Source organism: Capsicum annuum, unplaced genomic scaffold (assembly GCF_002878395.1).
Source record: "Capsicum annuum cultivar UCD-10X-F1 unplaced genomic scaffold, UCD10Xv1.1 ctg3198, whole genome shotgun sequence".
Classification (NCBI taxonomy): Eukaryota; Viridiplantae; Streptophyta; class Magnoliopsida; order Solanales; family Solanaceae; genus Capsicum; species Capsicum annuum.
Genome location: NW_025838654.1, coordinates 106,136 through 133,621, shown reverse-complemented (window position 1 = coordinate 133,621; position 27,486 = coordinate 106,136). Strand labels below are relative to the sequence as shown.

General features: G+C 34.8%; 1 protein-coding gene across 19 annotated transcripts; it reads left to right on the top strand.

Moving 5' to 3' along the window:
* The first annotated feature begins 261 nt into the window (after positions 1-261).
* On the top strand, positions 262-22,536 carry LOC107877477 (alpha-ketoglutarate-dependent dioxygenase alkB homolog 6). Of its 19 annotated transcripts, XM_047403002.1 has the most exons (9): positions 478-517; positions 611-671; positions 771-809; positions 9,959-10,052; positions 16,763-16,875; positions 17,266-17,518; positions 17,909-17,955; positions 21,747-21,884; positions 22,223-22,536. In XM_047403002.1, the coding sequence occupies exons 4-9, from the start codon at positions 10,046-10,048 to the stop codon at positions 22,400-22,402; spliced, it is 738 nt and encodes a 245-aa protein (XP_047258958.1). In that variant the 5' UTR covers positions 478-517; positions 611-671; positions 771-809; positions 9,959-10,045; the 3' UTR covers positions 22,403-22,536. The 19 variants fall into 19 exon arrangements, 14 of the variants coding, with proteins under 14 accessions (XP_047258960.1, XP_047258953.1, XP_047258954.1 ...); XR_007049575.1 differs by lacking the exons at positions 9,959-10,052; positions 21,747-21,884; positions 22,223-22,536 and adding exons at positions 18,728-20,072; positions 20,165-21,696 and having other exon boundaries at positions 277-517; XM_047402997.1 differs by lacking the exon at positions 9,959-10,052 and having other exon boundaries at positions 279-517; positions 744-809.
* Positions 22,537-27,486: the final 4,950 nt, after the last annotated feature.

Sequence of the window (27,486 nt, the reverse complement as noted above, 5' to 3'; positions counted from 1 at the left end):
ACTCAGTCGAGAGATGCGCCTCTGATTATTCCAGTTTTCAATTTAGTTTAATTTCACCAGGTGAAGAAAAAGGATTAGCAGTCTGTTAGTCTTGAGAAATTATTTTGCTAATTAAAAACTTGAAAAGAAATTATTTTGCTAATTGGAAACTTGATAAATGAGAAAATAGGAGTAGATTATTTTGTTAATTAAAAATTTGAAAAAGGATAAATTATTTTGCTAATTGAAAACTTGAAGGGGTTTAATGGCTAAATTTTCTCTTACTTTGCATGTGTCTGATCAATTTAAACTTTAAATTGGATCGAAGTTGGAGTGCTTGTGAACTTGGCAGGGTTTTTTTTTTTGCCTTGGGATTTTTCTCAGATCCTTATAGTTTATCGAGTTGGGGTCATCTTCCATGCCAGAAAAAATTGAAATGGCAAAAACTGTGAACGAGTTTAGAGTTGGGTCTGTACCTACTGTATTCTACATTCCAGACTTCATTACTGACTCACAACACGACCAATTATTGAATACTGTAAAATTCCTCTCATTACCTTTTGCCTTTTCATTTTCTTCACAAATCTCGATTGTTTCATATTATTTCTTCCTTTTTTCGTGTGTGTTGCAGATATACGATGCGCCAATTTCTAAATGGAAATCTTTGAAAAACAGGAGATTGCAAAATTGGGGTATGTTTTTTTTAATTATTTGCCAGTTATTCCTCTTTATTTTTTAAATACAATTCAGACTTAATTCTTTAGTTGCTTTGTGTTGCTATCCAATGGCAGGAGGCGTTGTGCATGAAAAAGGCCTTATAGCTCAGGACTGTATGTACATATTGAATCCTTTTCTCGTAGCTCTCTATTAACAGTTGATTACAATGTGAAGTGTTTCTGACTTCAAGTTTTGCATATTGTTCATGAACTTCTATTTGCTGTTATTAAACAAATCTCAAGCAAATGTTAATGACATGTAAATTGCATGAAGCATTAAGGCTACATCAAACTTCAAATTTCTATGCCTATAGCACACAGTAGTACAACACAACACTTCTGTACATTTCATATCCTACAAAAAGTTGAAATTTTGTTATTTCTAAAGGCATCAAAACTTGAGGATTAAAATTTCTGAGTACTTGACCAAAGAGAGCATTAAATTAGGGACGAGACATTCGTACTGCAAGAGGGAAGGTGACAAAACATAGTGTGAGAGTAGATAAAGCAAAGAGAGCATTGCAGTACGTCAAAGAGGGATATGGGCATGCTGTTTTGAAATTGACCTTGGATTGGATGTTGGATTTCTTATATAGTGGTTAGGTCTAAAGCTGTATGTTTTCTTGGACCAAACCTCGTGACCTTACTGTTTATTAGGTCATTTGTATCCGACAAGAAATTCTTTTATATTTTCAAGCTTTCTGCTATTGAGCAGACATGTGCACCAGACACATGTAATAGGCTAGATAGAGTATATTTTTTTTATCAAACTTGTTTCCATATGGACACAAAAACAACCACAAGTTTATCAAAGAAAAGCATAAAAGTTAGGGAGATTAGAGAAGATGAAACCTTGTGGAAGTGTCCAATTCTCTATAACAACGGAATCCAAAAGAACCGTCAAACATTTGATAGTCATGCCCAAAACAAGCCCCAATGTTTGTATTTTTACATTAAATAAAACCCATAAAAATGACCAAAAAGACCCTAAGTGAAGATTTCCCTGGATTGCCCATGACACATTGTGCCTAGGCCCAATGTGTTGTTTCTAAGCCTAGTGCGGCTAGTCGGTCCAACACCTATGCATGACTTTGGTAGAGTGGTGATAAATATGCATTCAAGTGTCCAAATGTCTAGCCTTTGAAACGCCAGAAACTAGACTTAGAAGTCTTGTTACTTCAAACTGTAATTCCCAATAACCACTTTTTTCAATCATCATTACTTGTTTTCATTTGACTTCAACACCTTTTATGACTCCACTACAAATTATTGCATTACCTAGACAAATTTGATAGGATATATGAGATATGTGTGCCCCCAACGCTTTGATCTAGTCGTAAGAGCACAATGTGTGATGTGTGGGTTATGCACACGTCATGGGTTCGAGAGCTGCTACAGACAAAGGTCTGGTATTATTAAGTAGAGAAGGACAAAGGGGTAGGTTCATTATCCACCGAAGTTTGAATTGTGAGCCACGTCCTTCCAGGATTTCTCGTTTAATATGAAAAAAAGATATGGACACAACTTACTCTTGGACTAACAAATCTTAAAATAGAAGCACATCCATAGAAATATATTTTTTTGGCTCATGAGTCGGCCACTTGATATTTTGGTCGAAAGGTAACTCATTTGTTTGGAGTTTTCATTTCTTTTTCCTTTGAACATCCCAAAAGGGGATACTGAGGTAGCTGCTTTGTTATTGAATTAAGTGGCATTTTTACCCCTCGTAGTAGATTTTCTCTATATTATGATCAGGTTGTAAGTCGGTAGTATTCGACTAAATCATTTATGGTATTTTTAAAAGCTAACTATTCATCTGTTAGATGGAGATGTCTTTATGCTCTCAAATGAATATCCTAGTAATGTAAAAAATTCTTGTTAAATATATAATATTATAAATAATGAGGACTGAACCTATTAACAAAAAAAGGTTAAGGGCCAACTATACAACTCACCCCTCCGAGCCATAGTGGACTTCTCTATCGAGTTATTAACCTTGCTCTAGGCACAACTTTTAGCCTGTTTAGCCTTCTTTTATTACTCCAGGCTGACTTTTCAACTAAATCTTCTCTCTCTGCTCCAAATCCACTTTTGAACTCAACTCTTTGGCATGTTGAACCGTCTCTTTCAGCTAAACTCTTCATCGGTCAAAGATTATCTAATAGTTTTTTTTATAAAGGTAACTTTGTATTCACACCAAAAAACTCATCAGATAAGCCTGATGAGGTGAGGTTTACAACCCCCTGGGGGTATCATGTAGAAACAACACCCAAAAACAAAAACTTTACAATTGTCCTATGAAATCCACTAGACTTTCTACATGCCTCACAATATCTTGTTTACACCAAAAGTATAGCAAACTCAGACTTTTCATCTTGATTTTCTGTATGCTGCTAGCTTGTCCATCATGGGATCTTTCATTCCTTTCCATCCAAAGTGACCACCAGATGCAGGATTGAATACATTTCCACCAGTCCTCTTTTGATCTTCCTCTACCCACTCCTTCCCATTGTTTCAGCATGTCTGAAGTAGTTCTGGGCACTACCCAACTAACCCCAAGTGTACATAAGAACATGTCCCACAGATTTACAGTTGTTTTGCAGTGAAGGAATAAGTGGTTGTTCAGCTCTTCCTCCTCTTCACACATATAACACCTTGAGCAAATCTTTATACCTCTTCTTTGTACCACTTCATGGGATAAACATGCTTTTCTGATCACCAACCATGTGAAGCATGATACCTTATGAGGGACTTCGATCTTCAGATTAGTTTCCATGCCCACTCCATTCCTGTTGTTTGGTTAGAGTTCATGTTCCAATAACAAGCTTTCACAGTGAATCCCTTTGTTGTGCAACTTCCATATTGGACTGTCAGGTCCCTCTGAGACACCTCTGGAAATACATTCAACACCTGCAAGAGCCCTGCTACTCTACTAATCTCCTAGTCATTTAGAGCCCTCCTAAAAGTCAGGTCCCAGCCTTGAGGGCTCCACATCTGTGCCACTGTAGCCATCTGTTGCAAGCTCAGAATGTAAAGATCCGGGAATAAAGTTTTCAGGTTCCTGTCTCCTATCCAGTTTTCATTCCAGAAACTAGTTTTAACCCCATCTCCAATCTTGAATGACAAATTGGAGTTAAAAAGAGGTCATAGTCTTCTGATAGTTTTCCAAACAGAGCACCCAAAAGTTCCAGCTACTTCGTTAGTGCACCAGTTATTTTGGAGATCATACTTCTGGGAGATGAATCTTCTTCATAAAGACGAGTCTTCATTACAGTTAAAACGATTGTAGTGTAATGAAATGTAGAAACACTGTGTTTAAATCTTCAGCTGTTCTTTGTTTTTTTTTTTTGGTTGTCATATTTCCAGACCCCACTAGGTGGGAATACACTGGGTTTGTTGTTGTTGTTGTTGGTTGTCATATTTACAAAACAAAAATGGCTGCAAAATCAGTGTATCCTTGATATTACTTACAAGGAATTTTGCAAAGATTCTTAAACTTCTAAAATAGATGCAGAATCATCTGTGAATATTTCTTTACACCAAAAATGGAAAAGTAAGACACAGTTCAACTTTATCTTCTGGTGGAACTGTATCTATTTTTATAACATTTACATTTCTTTCCGTCCAACTAGTCCACCATATGCATGCAAGTATTGTTTTCCATCTCTTCTGTTTGGTACCTCTACCCAAGCTGCTCCAACATGCCAATAATTCTCTTGTCGGCCTTGGCATTGTCTATCTAAATCCTTTCATGTTTAAGGAAGTTTGGCAAAGCTGGTAAATGATTACACAGTGAATAAATAAACAAATGACTGTTGCTTTCTGACTCCTTCCCACAAAGATAGCATTTTGAATGTAGTTGAATTTCCCTTCTCTTTTAGTTTCCTTGAGTCAGGCAGGATCCTTAAGCTACCGGCCAAACAAAACAAGCTACTTCCTCTTGTCTCAGTCAATGTGATGGTGTTTGACTGGACATATTTTAATCATGAAAGGAAGACTTTTGAAGCGTATGGTTTAATTGATATCAAATACTATTTTGATATCAATTGATAGGCCAAATCGCAATCCTAAGTCTTGGTCTAGAATACCTAATTTTAGCGTCTTACATTTCATGATATTGCAGTTCAAATCACATATAAATAAAGTATTATGGGTTTAATGTAAGTAGTTCATACCTTGAGTCTTAGCTCAAAACTCCATCAATTCCATTCCCATGCACGAGCTTCAAAATCCCAAACTAGTGTAAAAATGGATATTGAAATTCAAAATCAGCTTTTTATATGCTGCAAGTCATCTTTTGCATTTGTGACCCTTGGGCCCGCGTTTACGATTCAGTTGTTGTCTAGGCTTGCTCGATTGCAGCCAGAGTCGTGTAGAAGGCTTGATTGAGGTTGACCAGACTTATCCCTTTGCAGTCACGCCCTCGAGACTGGCAATTGCGACAAACATTTTCCCTGTGTTGCGGTTGCGAAGAAAGCACCAACACTAGAAAATTGCAATTCCAATTGTCTCCACGTGGTGCCGAAGCACCCCTAGCCCCTTGGGTCCCAACCTAACATACCAACAAGTTTAAAAAAACTAAAAAAAAAAAGCTAAGATTTTAAACTAAGATAGTATAACACTATTGAAATATAGCAAATAAAAAACGAAAAAAGCTACGAATAAGAGAGATATAAAACATATCTTTTAGTCTTTTGGAAGTAAGTTGAGTTACCAAGTTAGAATCAAATAGACCAAGAGAAAGTCAAGAGAGACACGAGTCAATTAACTATTCAAATTAAAAGTCAATGATCACCAAAAATCATACCTAAACTACACGTTCACAAGTTCATAGACCAAAAATAATTACATAAAATGTACATTTAAGCTAAGTTATACTTGAGACATCTAACATGAACATGACTACATGAGTACATCCAAATCAAAGGTCATCTTCCTCAATTTCTTCCATGTTGTCATCTTCTTCCAAATTCTCAACTTCATTTTCAAAAAGTACGCCTTTTAGTTGAGGTTTGTTGATTGACAATTCGACTAACTCATTGATACTTTCATCAATATTGAAATGGTCTCCACCTTAAACAATACCAAATGAATTTAGAATATTGCGAAAGAAGCTTATCATAATTAAAAAAAATACTCAAGAAGTATCAAAAGACTTACCTAAATCCCAATATTTGCTTGGACCACTTGCATATTCTTCTTTCTTTTGAGAGAGCAAACGAAGATTATAATGCACAAATACTAAATCTTCGTCTCTCGAAGTAGCTAACTTGTTTCTTTGGATGCTATGAATCAATGAAAAAGTGCTCCAATTCCTTTCACAACGAGATGAAGAAGCCGGTTGGGAAAACAATTTGTAAGACAAACTTTGTAAAAATGGAGCATTTACACCATAGTTAGCCCACCAAGATAGAGGATCTTCATACCTCGTAATATGAATCACATGAGGCTCACTAAAGTGACCACTCGAACTACAAAATGCCCCATACTCCAAAGAAACTTGCTTCAAATCATTTGGATCTTTGAAATATCTTTGAAAACATTTGATTCTATTCGAGGAGATCTCCCTATCTTCATTTGGAGCAAGTTTTCTTATCTGATTACTTTCCCCTTGAGCCAAGATTCATGATATTGTTTGGGAACCAAGGAATGTGCTAAACAATGCAATGGGGTATTACTGTTATTCCACCTAACCACAAGATTTTCTTGAATTGAAAAAAATTCGATTGACCGTTAATAAGATCTATCCCCTCATGCTCAAATACAATCACCTTCACCTTTTCAATCATGGTATCCCATATGTCATAAATAAGGTGCAATTGTGGAGTATCAAGGTCAGCTCTTCTAAGCATGGATACTATTGGCTCTGTACTTTTTAGAAAGTATTCAACTTTATCCCACCATGCATAATCCATCACAAGCGGCTTTATCTCACGCGCCCTCGCTTCAAGTACTTTGTCTCCCTTGTAATTCTTCCATTCGTCATCCATTATCATTTTTTCCAATGACGATTTTACCTTATAAACACGAGAAGTCATGACAATGTGGGAAGCGAATCTTGTTTCATCAACTTTTAACAAAGATAGCTCCGAATACTTTTGGAAAATGGCATGCGCCATGTCATGGTTCACACTAAAATAATTTAAACTACTTACTTCACCAATCACTTTTAGTATTCATGCATAACTTGAAAAGTGGGTCAATTTTTGAAAGGTTGGCAAATACTTCTCAAAGCCAGATTTAAACAATGTACAACACACAGAGTCCAAAATATGTGCGGAAAAGTTTGTTCAACAATAGTAGGGTAAGCTTCATATTAATGGCATTGTCGGTGATAACTTGAACGACATTTTTTGGGTCAACATCTTCAATGGCTTTAATAAACAATGTAACGATGTACCATCCTTGACAACTCCACTAGAATTAATGAATATTGGTCCACCATTAGATGCTCCTGTTATATTATCAATGGTCGTCTTTTAATATTCGACCATCCATCCGAACAAATTGACAATCCTTTTCTTTTATATAGGTTGTAATTTTCTCTTTATATTAGCTTTTCTTGAGCCAAAGTGTTGTTCATAACCTATTATAAGTTGGTGGAACATAACCGGGTATAGGATTTGCCACAAAAAACTCTGAATACTTTTGAAAGTAAGGAGAAATTTCAAGGTTGAATGATAAACCTAATGCATAGAACATCTGTGTCGAAGCATAGAACATCTGAGTCACCAATTTGTTGACAGTGTTTCCGTTGGCAATGTTAAATGGCTTCTCTAGTGCTCGACTCGTTGGTCCTTTTCTCTCTTTTGGTTTTGACAAATTTGAGCCTTCAGTAAGGGATACATAATCTACCTTTTTTCTTGCATCTATGCATGGTTGATTTTTTCTTTTCAGCTTTTTCGTTTCTTTTTTTCATAAAAGTCAAGCTTGGATCTTGTGTAGCTAAAAATCTTTCTTTTTCATACAGAAAACTATAAAGAAAACAAAAATACTACTACTAACTCCTATACACTAAAATAGAGATGAAATGATTACCCTTTTTCCCTTTTGCTAAAAAGAGTCTTCTTTTTCTGACTGATAATCTTCAAGAAAATCTGCTACTATATTGTATAAAGAAAGTGACAGAAAAATAACTAAGAACAAGCTAGATAGATAGACTAAGTAATATAAGGGTTTTCTTGAAATGAAAAATATTATAAGTAGTTAATTCCATCTTCAATGTTGCCATACTTCATTCGTAATCTCTTTGCATATTACCTTAAAATATGAATCCATAACCCTTTTATTACAAACATTACATGACCACGCTTTATTTACTCCACCATTATTAGCAACCATAAGAACCTTGACATAATTTCACAAAGGTTTATCATCAAAATCTAATCCAACACTTTTTGTTGGTCTCAAAATACTTTCCTTTTGCTGCTTAGAACTTTTGAAATTTTGTAGCTATAGAGGAAAATAATGTTAAGGACAAGGAGGGAGATGAAATTTTTTTAGCTTTGTTGTTTTCTTTATCTTTTTAGGTCAAGGAGGGTCTTCTAGTCTTTCAGTGGGTAAAGTTGGTGAAAAGATGGAGAAGTTCCCAGAAAAATAAGAAATAGTAGTACAAGCTACCTGCTACATGCAAGAATAAGATATTTTTGATGATATTTTGACTTTTTCCTTATCAAAAAGTTCATTTTGGAGGCTAATTTGTTTGGAATAGTACAAATCTCATTTCTCCTTACTTTTGCATATTTGAATTTGCAAATATTATTATGTTTTTGTAATAATATATTTTTTGTCATGATTTATGTGGCACAATTCTAATTTCAAGAGTCAATTAGTTTAATTTTAGTCGTAAATTCAAATTTCGAAATCATATTAATTCTAAAGTCAATCATTAAACTAGTCATTAATTTTAACCCTTTATATATTTGTTATTAATTATATTGATCTAATAAAGTCAGTCATTACTTCTAACCTAACATATAAATTTCAAGTATTTCTATCGTTCAGTTGTTACACTGAAAAGAAAAATCAAACAGTCAAACAATCAAACAAGATGTGATCCTTAATATAATATCTTTTTATCAATTAAGTAGTCAAATAAAGTCAATCGTTACTTCTAATCTAACATAAAATTACACTTTAAGTATTTCGATAGTTCAGTTATTACACTGACAAGAAGGATCAATCGATCTAACAAGATGTGATACCTAATATGATATCTTTTTATCAATTAACTTAGTCAAATAAAGTCAATCGTTACTTCTAATCTAATATGAAATACACTGCAAGTATTTCGATAGTTCAGTTATTACACTGACAAGAAGAATCAAATGATTTAACAAGATGCGATCTCTAATATGATATCTTGTTACTAATTAAGTTAGTCAAATAAAGTCAACTGTTACTTCTAATAAAATTACATGTCAAGTATTTTGACAGTTTAGAACTTACATTGAGAAGAAGAATCAAATGATCTAACAAGATGTGATGTCTAATATGATATCGTGTTATCAATTAAATTAGTCAAATATTATCATTTGTTAATTCTAATATATAATTACATTTTAAGTACTTCCATAGTCCAGTACTTACTTTGACAAGAAGAATCAACGATCTAACAAGATGTGATCCCTAATACGATATATTGTTATAAATTAAGTTGGTCAAATATTGTCAATTGTTACTTCTAATATATAATTACATTTTAAATACAACGATAGTTCAAAACTTACACTGACAAGAAGAATCAAACGATCTTACAAAAGATGTGATCCCTAATACGCTATCTTGTTATCAGTTAAGTTAGTCAAACAATGTCGATCGCTACTTCTAATATATAATTACATTTTAAGTATTTTGATAGTTCGGAACTTACACTGACAAAAAGAATCGAAAGATCTAACAAGATGTGATTCCTAATATGGTATCTTGTTATCAATTAAGTTAGTCTCAAGTTAGTCAAATAAAGTCACCCCTTAATTCGAATATAGTATTACATTTCAAGTATTATGATAGTTTAGAACTTATGCTGATAAGAAGAATCAAATAATATATAATTATATGTCACAACATAGCATGTGGTTAATTATTTGTCTGCTTGTCGTTAGAAATGTTAATTAAATTATTTGTCTTTCATTAAAAAACTTTACAATAGACAAAATTGGCATGTACAATTATTCTCAAATAATTACCATTTAATTATTATTCTAATATTTATTACTTCGAAATCAACTAAAATTTTGATAGTTAAATCTTTCCTTGTTTAGAAGGGGAGCCTTGGAATAACTGGTAAAGTTGCTGCCACGTGACCAGGAGGTCACGGGTTCAAGCCTTGGGAACAACCTCTGGCAGAAATGCAAGGTAAGGCTGCTTACAATACACCCTTATAGTAGGGCCTTTCCTCGGACACCGCGCATAGCGGTAGCTTTAGTGCACCGGGCTGCCCTTTTAAATCTTTCCTTGTTTGAACTGCATGATTCTCGACTACTCTTAGATGTGTTTTGACTTTCAACTCTTTCTTGAAAAATGTGAAACTGACTTTTAAAAAAAAAAAATTAGTTCCACGAGGATCGAATATGTTTATAGATTTTTTGTGGCTTTTAAAAGATAAATTATTTCATTAAAAGTAACATTATTTAAACACAATTTAATTTAATTCTAGCTATAAAGGCATATAGATTAGATGCATCAAAAATAATATTTGGATCAATGTAATAATATTATTTGTTATTTGAATCTAGAATTTTTAATGTACTTTCTCTGTTCCTTTTTAGTTAGATGAAACAATTATTTCGGAGTGTGATTTGATTAATATATCCTTTATTAATTCTTTAACCTTTATCTATTAACATGCTTCTTAATTCTTAAAAGATTAATACAAAGGTTGAAGGTGGAAAAGAATAATTAATGTTTTCTTTATTTTTTAAATCGACAAGTATTTAAAAACAACTACTTTTAGTATATTTGACAACTAAAAAAGAATGAAAATATTAATGTTTAATATATCAACAACAACAACAACAAACCCAGTGTATTCCCACTTTGTGGGGTCTGGGGGGGGTAAGATGTACGCAGTCCATACCTCTACCTCTGATGAAGTACAATGTTTAATATATACCTACGCTAAAATTACTTCGATTAAAAAATATGTGCTTTCAAGGCATATACATTTATCTTTAATTTATAATTAATTAACTATAATGTTTATCCTCATTACATAAACTCAATTTAATATACAATGCTTATCTCATTTAAACAAACAAACGAATAAATTATTTACTCTTAATATTAAATAATCAACGAGGCAACTATTAACTAAACTCTACTTATAGTATGTAATGTTTATCTCATTTGACCCAAAAAAATATTTATTCTTAATAATAAATAATCAACGTGGCAGCAATTAAAGGACCAAAGGTCAATTAAAAAATAAATTAATGTTGTGTCTTAGTCGTCTTCTTCATCTTTGTTCCTTTGCTTTGTCTTCTCTCCCCTATCTTCTTCCCCAACGAAATGTTTTGCATATCTTTGTTTTTTCCCAATATAATACAACATCACGATGCGCACAATCTAGTAGTCTACTACGACACCACCAAATCTCAGTTTTTTTGTTCCTAAATAGAAATTCTAGAGCTTTTAAATTTCAAAAACCTGCAACATAACACGAACAAGAAGATTTACCAAGAAAAAAGCTTCAAAAGAGACAAAAGGACTAGTATAAATTACTATGTAGCAATGAATTTGTGGCGGGCCAATTGCACGAGGGGAACCGTGAATTTGTGGTCAAATTTCTCTCAAGATGGAGAGATGATACGAGTGCGATCACGATCATGGACACTTTTTTGATTATTTTGAAGACCACCTAAAGAGTGCACAAGTCTAAGTGTGAAGGAGGCCCAAAATCGTCCCAAGCACACTCCATGAGCTGTTTTTGGAGCCCTTTTCATTAAAGGGTATTTTAGTCTTTTGCCTTTTATTTTGTAATGTAATAATTGAACATTGTAGGGTTTTATTTGGTAGTTTTTATGAATGTTGAAGAAAGAACACTCCTCTTAGAGAGAGAGTCCATAACCGAAACTAGGGCATAGCATAAGGGTGGATTCTCTTGTGTGTTGCATTTTGCTTGATACGTTGGTGCTTGGGTGGTGGACGCCTCTCTTGTGTCAATTGTAAGAGTTACGTGTTGTTGTGTGAAGTGTTAAAGGTCCAAGAGTAGAATATGCTCTTGGGTTGTTAAGACTACATTAACACTTGTCTAACTATCTATCTTGTATCTTATTTTAGTTTCGGCTTCTTGTGTTGTTAATGTAACCCGTTTGTTCTTGTTGCTATTGTAATATTGTGGAGCTTCATCTTGTGTTGCTAAACTTGTTGTTGGCTGGCTGTTTTGGTGTATTAACACCTTGTATCCTCTTCTTTCTTGTTCTAGATAGTGAATCCGAGAGATCTCCATTTGGTCCACGATTTTTTGTGATTTGTGGACTGTTTTGGGGTGTGATTTCGTGTTCCTTTGTTTGTTCCGTATCATTTGGTATCAAAGCAAGGATGGTTTTTGTTCCCACAAAGGCAATCTTGGGTTTGATTAGTCAAAAAAAAAAAGTTGGTAAAAACTGAAAAATTCCAGAAAATAGCAATCTGTCCATTTTTATGTTCTTGGCCAAAAATTGTGTTGTGTTGTTGTCTTGGCCGAGATTTTCTTGTTTTTCTTGACTAGATCTTGTAGTTCTTTTGTTTGTCTAGTGTGTTTCTAGTGTTGGTTCTTTCTCACCGACGCTAAAAGTGTCTAGATCTAAAGGTTGAGCTTATAATATTGACATTGTTGTGTGAACTTGAAGTGGCCATGTGTTGATCCTTATTGTTGAAGGTTGGTGTTGGTGTTGTTGAGTTCTTGAGCTTGGCCTTGTGTTATTGTTGTGAATTGGTGGTTTAAGAACTTCTTGTTGAAGTAGTTGTTGAAAGGTGGAACTTGACAAAGTGTTGATTGAAGTGTGAGACCAACTTGAACCTTAGACTCTAAGATTCAAAAGTTTGTGTTCTTGGTGTTCTTGATGTTCTTCACCAATCTTCATCTTTTATTGAAAAAAAAGTGGATGTTAGATCTAAGAGGGTGAAGGAAGGAGGTGTAGTATTTGTTAGTCATCAAAGACTTTTACCACCACTTCCAACCACTCAAAGACTTTACAACCCTTTTCCAACCAACTTCCATGTTTTGAGGGGCTTGTTTTAAGGGAAAATACTACAAAAGTCCAAGTCTTGAAACTTGAGTTGAAAAAGAGTTAAAAGACTTATTCTTTCCCTCCTTAAACAATTCCACCAATCCAGATCAAAAATTGGTCAAGACTTGAACCTTGAACAATAAAACTTGACAAAACCGTGTCCAATTGAGGGTTGCCATGTCATCACGTTTTTAGTGTTCACCGACAATTTTTAAACTCAAATTTTAGATTTCTTAGTTTCATTTTATTGTTTCTTTAGTTTCGTTTGTTGATTCCATTACTAACTTACAAGCTAGTACTAGAATGTAAGTTAGATTTGAAACCGTTCTTCGTGTATACGTTCCTTTGTGTGTCTTATTCTTTTGACTCGTTGTAATACTTGGTCCATCTCTCAATGCCTCATGGAGTACAAGCAAGGTTACGACACTTGTGAGATCAAAGTGTAAAAAATCCGAGAGACAAAACAATATAGAAGGAGTGTGAGGACCATTCTTGTACAACTAACTTGTTTGTTGTTATGGAAACCATTTTGGCCCTCCTTGATGCTTTGTCCCGAGACCTTGCTAGGGCAAATGTGGGTCTTGAAAAAATTGATTCGGATGTGGTAACTATGAGTGAGAGGTTGGATCGAATGGAGAGTCGAAGGAACTCTCGTGCTTTTACTCTCGAAACTTTACTTCCAATGACCAATCCTCCAAGACCACCACATAATGCCACAATTCAAGCTCCAAATAGCCCTCAAAACCGAGAACAAGATAGACCACTTCCCCCGCAAGTTGATCAAGTCCAACAAGGAGGACTTGGAAGTCAATTTTCTCCCATCCAAACTCCACAACCGAAACCCCACTTAACCAAAGCAAGCCTCTCAACCGAAGCTCCACTACACCAAACCCGACATGTTCATATAGAGAAGAATGGTAGAAAGGAACATGAAGGATATGGGGTCTACGACAATGCTTGTATGATGGTAGGAGACTTGTTTCGGAGATTGAAGACAAGGCTCAAGATGGAGAGGAAACTGAGGTTCAAAATGAAGATGTTAGCCGAGACTTGTTCTTATTATATCCTCGGGTTCCCTTTGTTTTTTTTGTGGACTGTTTTGTGCACTTTTTTGATGTTTTGCGGACTGTTTTGGGTGGTTTCTTTTGGAGGGCCAATTGCACGAGGTGAAGCCGTGAATTTGTGGTCAAATTCCTCTTAAGATGGAGAGGATGATACGAGTACGATCATGATTATGGACATTTTTGAGTATTTTGAAGACCACCTTAAGATTGCACAAGTCTTAAGTGTGAAGGAGGCCCAAAACCGTCCCAAGCACAGTCCACGGGCTGTTTTTGGAGCCCTTTTCATTAAAGGGTATTTTAGTCTTTTGTCTTTTATTTTGTAATGTAATATAAATTGAACGTTGTAGGGTTTTTGTTGGTAGTTTTTATGAATGTTGAAGAAAGAACACTCCTCTTAGAGAGAAAGAGTCCATAACCGAAACTAGGGCATAGCATAAGGGTGGATTCTCTTGTGTGTTGCATTTTGCTTGATACGTTGGTGCTTGGGTGGTGGACGCCTCTCTTGTGTCAATTGTAAGAGTTAAGTGTTGTTATGTGAAGTGTTAAAGGTCCAAGAGTGGAATATGCTCTTGGGTTGTTAAGACTACATCAATACTTGTCTAACTATCTATCTTGTATCTTGTTTTAGTTTCGGTTTCTTGTGTTGTTAATGTAACCCGTTTGTTCTTGTTGCTATTGTAATATTGTGGAGCTTCATCTTGTGTTACTAAACTTGTTGTTGGCTGGCTGTTTTGGTGTGTTTTAACACCTTATATCCTCTTCTTTCTTGTTCTTGTTCTAGATAGTGAATCCGAGAGAGGTCCCCATTTGGTCCACGATTTGTTGTGATTTGTGGACTGCTTTGGGGTGTGATTTCGTGTTCCTTTGTTTATTCCGTATCATTGACCTTTGCACCATAGCTCAACTGCGGAGTCCAAGCTAAATAATTTAAACTCTCCATCAATGGGTTGGAAGTGATCTTAGGGCTTGAACTTTCAATTCCCGTATTTTTGGAGCCAAAAATGTCATACCCAAAAGACATCTTGTGAAATTTGACTTGAAAGCAACAAGAAACAGAAATGAGTTCTAAAGAAAAGGTTTGAATCAACAAAATAAAGTCGCCAGAAAATCTGACAGTCGTCGGACTTCGGCGATCAAAATCTGGAAAAAGTTGCACGAATGAGGTTGGGGCGACCCCAACAGGAAAGGAACAACTCAAAAACAATTGATCGGAGGATCTATAGATCTTGCTGGAAAATGTAACTCTAACTGGTGTGTGGATACGTGTGGCGTGGAGTTTAGCATTGGTTCTGGTCGCCTGAGCTCTCCAATCCTCATGATAGTGTTAGATTTCGCACGACACCCAAAAAATAGAAGATGACACAATAACAACTTGTACAGTCGTCGGAATTGACGCACAAGATAGACTAACTAAATTTTTGAATATTTCTCACCAATGCTCTGATACTATATGAGAAATATTGGAGAAGAATGTTATTGAATTTTTGTAGCTACATAATTACATTGAGACCCTATTTATAAGCAGTGAGAAATATACGAGAAGAATATTATCGAACTGTTGTGACAACATTATTACAAGAAGACCTATTTATAGACAATACATTCCAATTCTTTTTCCAAGTAGGACACTACATTAGAATCTTTATCCAAGTAGGATTCTGTATACTTTCCTATTCGATCACTCCCCATCAAGTTGGAGCATATAGGTTATATGTACCAAACTTGTTATGGATGTAATTAATACGAGGATTGGTGAAGGTATCTACAAGAAAACTGGTAAGGACTGCTCTGAACGTTTGGAAGACCTCAGTTGAAAAGGAACAAACTGAAAAACTGGTCGGAAAAGCATTAACGTTGTCAGAAAGTCGATTTGTCGCTAGAAAATTGTTGAAAAATGGTATAAAATATATGGGTCCTCTCTAAATCAAGAGATGAGTAGATCTTGAACAAGAAAGTGACCAAAAACCTAACCGAAACATGCTCACATGCTGAATTATTAGATTTGACGGCTAAAAAGTGGTCAAAATATGGGTAGGGTCAAAATAATGGCACGACTCTACTGGAAAAGAGAAATTAAACGGGTTGGTCGGACTGATGACACAACCCTATTGGAAAAGAGAAATTATATGGGTAGGATTGGAATAATGACACGATCCTACTGAAAAAGAGATTGTATGGGTAGGGTTGGAATGATGGCACGACCTTATGCAAATGAAATCTGAGGAGTCACCGGAAAGATGCACGGTACTATGCAAATTAAATTTGAGAAATAGTCCAGAGAGATGCACAGTGCTATGCAAACCAGATATGAGAAAGTAGTCACCGGAAAGATTTACGATGCTATGCAAATCAGATATGAGAAAGTAGTCACAAAAAAAATGCACGGTGTTATACAAATCAGATATGAGAAAGTAGACAATGGAAAGCGCGGTGCCCCAAATTTTGCTAACATGATCATTGGCCAGACGGGTAGTATATATGGGTAATAGCTGTCCACCGACAGCAGAAGCTCTTTGATTTTCTACCAAAATTGTAAAGGCTGTGATACAAGGTGAGAAATATAAGAGAAGAATATTATTGAACTGTTGTAACAACATTATTACAATGAGACCTTATTTATAGATAATACATTTGAATCCTTTTCCAAGTAGGACACTATATTACAATTATTTTTCAAGTAGGATTTTATGTACTGTTCCTGTTCCTAGTCATATTTTAACATGATAATTATATTCTGAATCTTCTGAGTTAATAGTGAAACTTTACAGCACTTTTCCTGTCTTATTTGCAGTGCCCCCTTGGTTAACTAGAATTACACGGAGAATAAATGAGAAATCAGGGTTGTTTCCATCATCAATTAATCACGTGCTTATCAATGAATACCTTCCTAACCAAGGAATAATGGTTTGTTCTGAACTCATGCAAGCTGTGTTGCTCATTTCATTTGCTGGCTTGTTCTTCTTTTTCTTTCATTTGTTCCTCCTTCCCCCATTTTTTTTGCTTTCATCTCAAATACGTTTTCCCTTATTTCTCTCTTTAGTTTTGTAACTGTTCATTCCTCACAAAGTTTTGAATAGTTTGACATGCAGCTGTCAGTCTATATATAGTCAATGTGTTTATCATGTTAGCTCTGGTTCCATAACTAGGAGGTCCATATTGCAACCACTAGATTTTGGATAATTCAAGTTAGCCCTATAAACAGGATAATAGCTTCTCAATAGTGAATCAGTGTTGATTTCCTTGATTTTGGTTAACAATAAATTAATTTTGCTGACAAGAGCGCCTCCACTGCAGCCACATCAAGACGGACCAGCTTATTATCCTGTAGTGGCAATTCTTTCTCTTGGATCTCCTGTAGTTATTGATTTCACTCCACATCCTAATTTGAGCATCCGTGTTGGTACACGTGAAAACAGTGTTGATGACGAAATTTCTGATCAGGAGGCTGCTGTGAGGAATTCCTGTGAACAGCTAGATAACTTCCATCCCTTTTCCATCATATTAATGCCTCGCAGTTTGTTGATATTCAAAGATATGGTGTACTCAGGTAAAACTTTCTCTTTGGGGTGGCTTCAACAGAACCACCAGAGTTTAACACACTGCCCAAAGTTTCAATAACTAATCTGAGTCCCTTGAAATTTTAACTTCCATTTCTAGTGAAATAAAGGGTTCCCCCCCCCCCCCCCCCCCCTTCCCTCCAATCTTCTGTTTGTTTGATTTGCCAAACTTCCAATACTAGTTGTCCAAATGCACCATAACTTGCCAATAAACTCCCACATCTTTTATTTTCAACCACCACCCCAAACCTCACAGTTTTCAAAATCCTTGATTCACCTCTGTTGATCAAAAGATCTATGGGCATTTGGAAAGATGTCCTCAGTTAGTTGTTACACATTTGTTACTAAGTTTCCATTTGTGCTGTTTCTTTTTGTTCCAGACTACTTGCATGGTATAAAAGATTCTGAGGTGCAGGGATGTAACAAGGTAACGTGAATAGCATCCTGAGTGTGTAGTGGAGTTATCCTCGGTATCACTTTCCTTAAAATGAGTACTGTTAGAATATCAATAGGAATAACATATTGAATTCTACTTAGAAAGGGATTGTAATGTAGTGTCCTATTAGGAATAGGATTGGAATGTAGTGTCTATAAATAGGGTCTCAATGTAATAATTTAGATACAACAATTCAATAATATTTTCTCTCATATTTTTCACATGGTATCAGAGCCAGGTCCATCCTCGTTTTGGACTCTCGGTCCACGCGCCAGTGTCAGTTGGCCCTGGGCGTGAGAGGGGTGTTAAAGTGGGTAAAAGTCCCACATTGGTTGGGGAATGGACTAGTGGTTTGCAATCCTCACCTCTTGAGCTAGCTTTTGAGGTTGAGTTAGGCCCAAGGTTCATTCTTGAGTATCTTCAGTATCAAGCAAGTAAGCATATATTTCTACCAATAGCCTCAACTACAAAATCTCCTGCCTTTGGATCATGGGTTGTGGACTCAGGTGTTTCTGACCATATTTCTGGTGACAAATCACTTTTGTCTGATGTTGTTTATTTACAATCTCTTCCTGCTATTACTTTAGCTAATGGAATTCGAACAGAGCCAAAAAGAGTTGGACAAGCCAAACCCTTAACTTCTGTCACTCTAGACTCTGTTCTTTATTTTCCTGGTTGTCCTTTTAATCTTGCATCTGTTAGTCATTTGACACGTGCCCTTAATTGTAGTATAACTTTTTTTGATGATTCTTTTCTAATGCAGGACCGCAAAACGGGACAGACAATTGGCATAGGACATGAATCACAGGGCCTTTACCATCTTACCTATTCAAATTCCTTCACAGCATGCTCCGCTACAGATCCTCCCGACCTTATTCACAAACGTTTGAGTCATCCTAGTCTATCCAAGCTACAAAAGATGGTGCCTAGTTTGTCTAGTCTATTCACATTAGATTGTGAGTCGTGTCAACTTGGGAAATACACCCGTGCTACTTTTTCACGTAGTATTGAGAGTCGCTCAGAGTCTATTTTCTCATTAGTTCATTTCGATATTTAGGGTCTAGTAGAGTCAGTTCACCCTTAGGATTTCGTTACTTTGTTACTTTTATCGATGATTTTTCAAGATGTACTTGGGTTTACTTAATGAAAGATCATTTCGAGTTATTCTCTATATTCAAAAGTTTTTGTGCTGAAATAAAAAATCAATTTCGTGTTTCTATTCGTGCTTTTCATAGTGATAATGCCTTAGAATACTTATCCTCCCAGTTTCAGGAGTTCATGACTTATCAAGGAATCATTCACCAAACATCATGTTCATACACCCCTCAAAAGAATGGTATAGCAAAAAGGAAAAATAGGCATCTCATTGAGACTGCTCGCACTCTTCTCATTGAATCCCATATTCCACTGCATTTTTGGGGCAACGTGGTTCTGGCATCTTGCTAACTCATTAACAGAATGTCATCATCTTCAATCCAGAATAAGGTTCCTCATTCCATACTATTTCCTCAGTCACATCTCTATTCTATCCACCTTCATGTTTTCGGGAGCACATGTTTTGTTCATAACTTAGCCTCAGGAAAAGATAAATTAGACCCTCGTGCTCTCAAATGTGTTTCCTTGGTTTCTCTCGAGTTCAAAAAGGGTATCGATGCTATTCACCTGATCTGGGTCGCTACCTTATGTCCGTTGATGTCACATTCTTTGAATCTCAACCTTTCTATACATCTTCTGATCATCTTAATATCTCTGAGGTTTTACCCATACCTCCGGTCTTACCCACACCAATCTTTGAGGAATCTACGGTTACTTCTCTATCTCCTACTACAGTGCCACCACTTTTGACTTATCACCGCCGCCCACGTCCAGTATCAGTCCCAGATGATTAATGTCCTGCACTTGACGCTTCCCCTACTGCGGACTTGCCTCCTCCTAGTCAATCAGTTGCACTTCAAAAAGGTATAAGATCCACTCGTAATGCTAACCCACATACTTTCTTGAGTTATCATCGTTTGTCATCACCCCATTATGCTTTTGTATCATCTTTGTCCTCTATTTCCATTCCTAAGACTACAGATGAAGCACTTTCCTATTCAGGATGAAAACAGGTTATGATTGATGAGATGTCTGTTTTACATACGAGTGGTACTTGGGATTTTGTTTCCTAAATCTACTTTTGGTTGTCGTTGGATTTATACAGTCAAAGTTAGTCCAGATGGTCAGGTTGATCGGTTGAAGGCTCGCCTTGTTGCCAAAGGATATACACAGATATTTGGGCTTGATTATAGTGACACTCTCTCTCCCGTGGCTAAAATAACATTTGTCCTTTTTCTCTCTATGGCTGTCGTTCATCATTGACCTCTTTATCAATTGAACATTAAGAATGCTTTTCTGCATGGTGATCTTGAGGAAGAAGTTTATATGGAGCAACCACCTGGTTTTGTTGCTCAGGGGGAGTCTAGTAGCCTTGTATGTCGATTGCGCAAGTCACTCTATGGTTTGAAACAATCTCCTCGAGCCTGGTTCGGAAAGTTTAGCACGGTTTCAGGAATTTGGCATGATTCGTAATAGAGCTGATTATTCAGTGTTTTATCGTCATTCTGAACCAACTCCGTGTATTTATTTGGTGGTTTATGTTGACGATATTGTTATCTCCGGCAATGATCAAGATGGTATCACTAACTTGAAGCAACATCTCTTTCAGCATTTCCAGACTAAAGACCTTGGCAGATTGAAATACTTTCTAGGTATTGAGGTTGCTCAGTTCAGCTCAGGTATTGTTATTTCTCAACGCAAGTATGCTTTAGACATTCTTGAGGAAACAGGAATGATGGGATGTTGATCCATTGACACTTCTATGGATCCAAATGCTAAACTTCTGCCAGGACAGGGGGAGCCACTCAGTGATCCTGAATGGTATAGACGGTTGGTTGGAAAGTTGAATTATCTCACAGTGACTAGACCTGACATCTCTTTTCCTGTGAGTGTTGTAAATCAGTTTATGACTTCCCTCTGTGATAGTCATTGGATGCAGTTGTTCGGATTTTGTGATATATAAAGTCATCTCCAGGTGAAGGACTACTCTTCGAGGATCGAGGTCATGAGCATATCATTGTATATACAGATGTTGATTGGGCAGGATCACTCTACATCTAAATATTGTATTTTAGTAGGGGGTAATTTGGTGTCCTGAAAGAGTAAGAAACAGAGTGTGGTTGCTCGATCTAGTGCCGAAGCAGAATATCGAGCAATGGCTACAGCAACTTGCGAGCTGGTTTGGATCAAGCAATTGCTGAGAGAATTAAAATTTGGAGAAACTGATAAGATGGAACTTGTATGTGATAACCAGGCAGCCCTTCATATTGCATCTAATCCAGTGTTCCATGAGAGGACCAAGCACATAGAGATTGATTGTCACTTTGTCAGAGAAAAGATACTCTCGGGAGATATTGTTACAAAATTTGTGAAGTCGAGTGATCAACTTGCAGATATCTTCACCAAGTCGCTCACCAGTCCTCGTATTAATTAAATTTGTAACAAGCTTGGTACATATGACTTGTATGCTCCAGCTTGAGGGGGAGTTAAAATATGAATAGGAATGGCATGTTGAATTCTACTTAGAAAGGAATTGTAATGTAGTGTCCTATTAGGAATAGGATTGGAATGTAGTGTCTATAAATAGGGTCTCAATGTAATAATTTAGATACAACAATTCAATAATATTTTTTCTCATATTTTTCACAAGTACCTAGCGTCCTCTAATTGTACCCACTTTTTTCCAGGCTGTTAATGTAACAAATGTTCAAAATCATGGAGTACTTCAGCACTCATCAGGTTCAGCAAAAGCACTAGATATTGATGACACTGTCATCTGCAGGGCTAGCACCAGAGTTTCTTTGACCTGTCGATTAGTAACAAAGGTTTATAAAAGTATTTTTAAGTTTTAGTTTCATACAGAAAAGAAACAAGTGAACAGATGCAACGCAGGGTGAGTAGAGCATTGAGTCCAGAGGAATTACAACCACCCCTGTAGCTTTGTAGTATTAGGATGATTGATGTACGTCAGCTATTGTTCAGTGAAAACCTCCATAATTTAACAATTCAAAAGTAGCATAGCTATAGTAATCTATTCCTTTTCTCGAATCTGTGCATAGTTGATTGCGGTATATTTTTTCTCGATGAGATCCTTATTCTTGTTTTATTGCCGTCAAGAACTTTTTGTAGGATTGATGTCTAACCTTGTGTTCGGAAATTGTAGGTTTTATTACCGTCAGAAGTTATGGAGGATTTGATTATATTTGTGCCTTTATGCGAGACAAACACTTCTTTAATAGCCAGAGGTAAAATCTGTTGTCTTGGTTGTCAGCCAACAAACACGCACACACCCCAGCAGGTGAAACATGCCTTAGGCCGAGTGAGGTTGCACTTTCTACATTGATAGCCTTTCTAAAAGAAGGTTTTTTTTTTTTCCTGCTTTTTCTGTTATTAATGTGCTTGTAATATGACTGCATGGAACAAATTCCAAAAGTACAATTGAGAGTATTTTGCTTACGATCCGAATTGTGGTTTGCATACCTACTAGTCTGACCGTATTCCTTAAAGTACCATCTGAACTTAAGCTTACGTAAGGCGTAGGGGCTACGGCGGAGGTAAACTGGTTAGACGGTTTTTTTTTGGTTTTGAATTGCAATATTTGTTGAAATATGAGATTTGGAAGTTTTGGCAGAATGGTTAGCACGTGTTAAGTCTCTGTTGAGGAATTCTGTCATCACCCAAATATCTTAGCCGCGACTGGCACCCAACGAATAATTACCGCACTTAGCTGAACCTCTCTCAAGTTAATTTTCTTAATACAACTTTCATGACAACATTATAGTAAAGATGATATAATCTGTGTTGGAAACAATGATAAATTTCAATATTAATTGTGAAATTCAATATAAATAAAGTGCAATTATGATAATATATTTTATATAGTAGTATCAACAAGTTTTAATAATAATAATAATAACATAACTATTGAAATATAGATAAATATTACTATTACGATACTTTTAGTAATATATAAAATACTTGAGTCCGCCTAGACACTATCCTAAGAAACTATTCTGCAATGTGAAATATTTTTTCAGGATTAAACAAGCACTTCCCTCAATTAGAGAATATTCAAAATTAAATAAGTCTTTTCTAACTAATTAGAGGATACCAGAATCAGCAAAATTAAATATAAATCAACAAGTTAAATGTCAAATCAAAAGATAATTGAATAAAATAAAATTAAGGTAAAAGAAGAGAAGAAATTTAGGGAATGATAAGAGTAATTAAAAGAAAATGTGTGTTGATCTTTGCTTGAAAATGGTATGTCAATTTATAGGAGTGGTAAGGAGGTGTGATACAAGATTATCACCACGTGCACAATTTTTTTTTTTTTTTGGGACAGAAAAATAATACTTGATCTCCACTCAAAATAAAATACTTGGTCTCCAAGTACTTAATCTTGCACCTGTCAAAATTGAGCACCAATAATTAAATTTTTAATTAAAATTTTTCTTTCTATCAAAGTAAAATTAAAATATCATTCAAATTATTTTAAAATATCTAACAGTCCCCCATATATTTTAAAATGATTTATAAGTAAAAAGAATTTAACTTGTTAGATTTATATGGACAAAATGCAATAGGTTTGGTGTCTTTTAGACTATGAATCAAACCTAGATCGATAAATTTAACAAACAGAATTATTAGTGAAATATAATATTTCTATGAACCAAATAACTCTTATTGTAAGACATAGACTTTATCAATCACATTTTGACTGTAATTTTGTTGCTCAACGCGGTTTTGCGCCAATAGGTCATGCACATGCTTGGTATTCATGAGAGCTCTAGAGACTAGGCCGAAGTCTCATAGGAACTGCCTCATTCCACTTCTCATATAGGTGAATTCATCAAGTGTAAAATGCTTTAAATACACTATTCGTAAGGATTATGAATTCATTAAGAGTTAATAACTCTTCCTCAATTTTAATAGCAGTTCAAGCACCCTCAATAAGTGTGCAGTTTCAATATCGACTTATTATTACTCATATGAACCCACTTCATGGGATCTCCAATCACATGGGTTGTGTTACCATATCTATTGATAATCATATTGGTCTTAACCTCATCTCTTTTGAGATTTGAAGAATTAATTTTCTTCCTACAAATTTAATCAGTGAACCGGTCGAATTCAATTCTGACTTCACATAAACAATAAAAATTATTCCATCTCTCAGCAGCTGCTTAACAATATCATGCATGAATTTCATATGTCTATTCTTATAACTGTAAGATTTATTCTTTGCAATATCAATTGCGGCTTGACAATTATAATGTATATATACGGGCGGCGTCAGTTCATCCTTTTTTAAAAGAATATTAGACATCAGGTCATCCTTTTTTTAAAAGGATATTAGGCAACAAATCATCCTTTTTAAAAGGGCTATGAGGCAACAGATCATCCCTTTTTAAAGGAATATTCGCTAAGAAATTTCTTAGCCATTCAGCCTCAGTACCAACTAACTCCAGAGCTACAAACTCTAATTTCATAATTGATCTAGTAATGATCGTCTACTTAGTTAATCTCCACGATACTGCACCACCACCTAACGTGAACACATAACCACTAGTAAATTTCGTCTCATCTGAATCAGAAATTCAGTTTGCATCACAATATCCTTCTAAAGTAGAAGGAAATCCACTATATAGAATACCATAATTTACAGTTTCTTTTAAATATTTCATTAGTTTCATTAATGCAGACCAATGCTCTTTATTAGGGTTATGAGTATATCTACTCGGTCTACACACAATATATGCAATATCAGACTTGATAAAATTCATCAAATACATTAGACTTTAAATAGTTTATGCATATTTAGACTGGGCAACGGGGTAATCATTATTCTTTTTTAATTTAGAGTTAACATTATAAGGAGTGGCTAGAAGAATTACCTCCTAACATTCAAACTTCTTTAGAATCCTTTCAATATAATGGTCTTGTGACAACATTATACCATCACTACTCCTTATAATTTTAACTCCCAATATCATATTTACTTCACTCAGATCTTTCATATCAAAGTTAGTAGATAAAAATAATTTGATATTTTGCACAATATTTAAATTTATACCAAAGTTAAATATGCCATCAACATATAAGCAAATTATCACATAATCATTATCTATCACTTAAGTATAGACATATTTATCCACTTCAACAGAAGAAAATCATCTTTTATTAAGACTTGATCAAATTTCACATGTCATGTTTTGAAAACTTTTTAAGGCAATAAAGAGATTTAATTAATTCACAAACTTCAGTTTCTTGTTGCGAAACTACATATCCTTCAGATTGAACCATACAAATTTCTTCTTCTAAATCACCATTTAAGAAAGATGTTTTTACATTCATTTCATGAATAAAAAGCTTATGAATTGATGCTAAGGCAATTAATATTCGAATAGAAGAAATTTTTGTCACTAGTGCAAATGTATCAAAATAATCTATATTTTGCTTTTGAGCAAATCCTTTAGCTACTAAACGAGTTTTATATTTATCTATAGATCCATTAGGATTAATTTTTTTTTTTGAAAATTCATTTATAATTAATAGGTTTTGCACTAGGAGGTAAATCAGTTCAAACTCATGTATTATTTTTCATAATAGAATCAATTTCAAATTTTATTGCCTCTTTTCAAAATTTAGCATCAGAAGAAGATATAACTTCAAAATAATTTAATGGTTCATTATTGATAAGAAAAGTTTGAAATTCATTTTCATAGAAAAAATATTTTTTCCTAGGCCTTTTACTCCTTCTCATATTCTCAATATTAGAGGTAGATTCATTTTTTTTTTCAACAAATGCATGAGATATTTTATCATAAAGTGAAAAAAATACTTTCAAAGAATTCAACATTCTTTGTCTCAATAATAGTATTGCTATCAAGAACATCAGTTTTCAAAATAAGAAATCTATATGTAACACTAGTTCAACATATCCAATAAGCATGCAATCAATAGTTTTAGAACCTATTTTTCTCTTTTTAGGTTCAGGCGAAAGAACTTTAGAAAGGTACCCCATACTTTTAAATATTTCAAATTAGTTTTATAACATTTTCATAATTCATAAGGGGTTCTACCAGTTCATTTATGAGGAATTCTATTTTGCAAGTGACATACAGATAAAATAACTTCACCCCACAAATTATCAGGTGCATTAGTGCTAATTAATATGGAGTGCATCATTGATTTCAATATTCTATTTTTTTCTTTTGGCTATACCATTAGACTCAGGTGAATAAGGCAGAATTACTTCATAAATAATTTCTTCTTTTTCACAAAAAGTATTTAAAGATACATATTCTCCACCTCTATTAGATTTAATTCTCTTGATTTTCTGCTAAACTGATTTCCAACTTCAATTTTATAAGAAAGCATCAAATGCGTCATCTTTATTTCTAAGTACATATAACTTAGTGAATCTAGAAAAATCATTAATAAAAGTCACATAATATCTTTTTCCACCTCTAGTCATAGTTTGTTTTAAATCACCCAAGTCAGTGTGAATCAAAGATAATAATTCAGTTTCTCTATTAACTGAAAAACATGACTTAGGTTCAATACATATTTCACATTTATCAAAATTATTTGAGTTTAAACCGGATATTAAATCAAATGATTGCATATTCTTTATATAAGAGAAATTAACATGTCTTAATCTAGCATGCCATAAAGCAATAAACTCAGTCAAATAAGTAGAAGCAGATACTATTTTTAAAATATCATTATGATTATTAAGCACAAATAACCCATTATTACAAAGTTCATTCCCATAAAAATATTATTTTTAGTTAATATGACCTCATTGTTTTCAAATATAACTTTTATTTTAACTTTTTCAAATAATGCCACAGAAATCAAATTAATTCTGATATTAGGAACATGCAACACATTACTCAATTCTAAAATTTCACCAGATGTGAGTTGAGAAGAACTTTGTCTTTTTCAAAAACTTGAATAGCTTTCGAGGTACCAAGATAAATAATATCTTCTTGATACAAGCCAAATGGCCATCTATGCTTTTGAAGACGTCATTGGATGCCAACGTATAAAGACTCAAGACTTGGTCACCTCGAGAACACAAAAACATGCATGGAGGACCCATTTTGAGCATGACATAAGGCAAACCTGTATGTGAAAAATTGCGTGGGAACTTACCTTTGATGCCAACCCGAGACTACAAGTGTTGAAGAATGACCCCACAGTTGTGGAGCATTGAAGAAGAACCCTTCATTAAGGGTGTTTTGGGGATCACACTTTATTAGAGAGATACTTCATGGCCACCTCTTTCATTAAGGGTATTGTAGTCATTTTTGTTATGTAATAAGCTAGCCTCTATATAGTCTTCTATTAAGTCATTGGCTCTTGAGTTTTGGAAGGATAAATATGTGAAAGACTTCTTCTCTCTTTGAGAGTGTAACA

Excerpts from the sequence above, each read along its gene's own strand:
- LOC107877477 (XM_047402997.1), top strand. The coding sequence starts at position 398 with ATGCCAGAAAAAATTGAAATGGCAAAAACTGTGAACGAGTTTAGAGTT. Across the intron at positions 810-16,762 it reads AGGCCTTATAGCTCAGGACT|TGCCCCCTTGGTTAACTAGA; the intron begins GTATGTACATAT and ends TCTTATTTGCAG. Across the intron at positions 17,519-17,908 it reads CAAAGATATGGTGTACTCAG|ACTACTTGCATGGTATAAAA; the intron begins GTAAAACTTTCT and ends TTTTTGTTCCAG.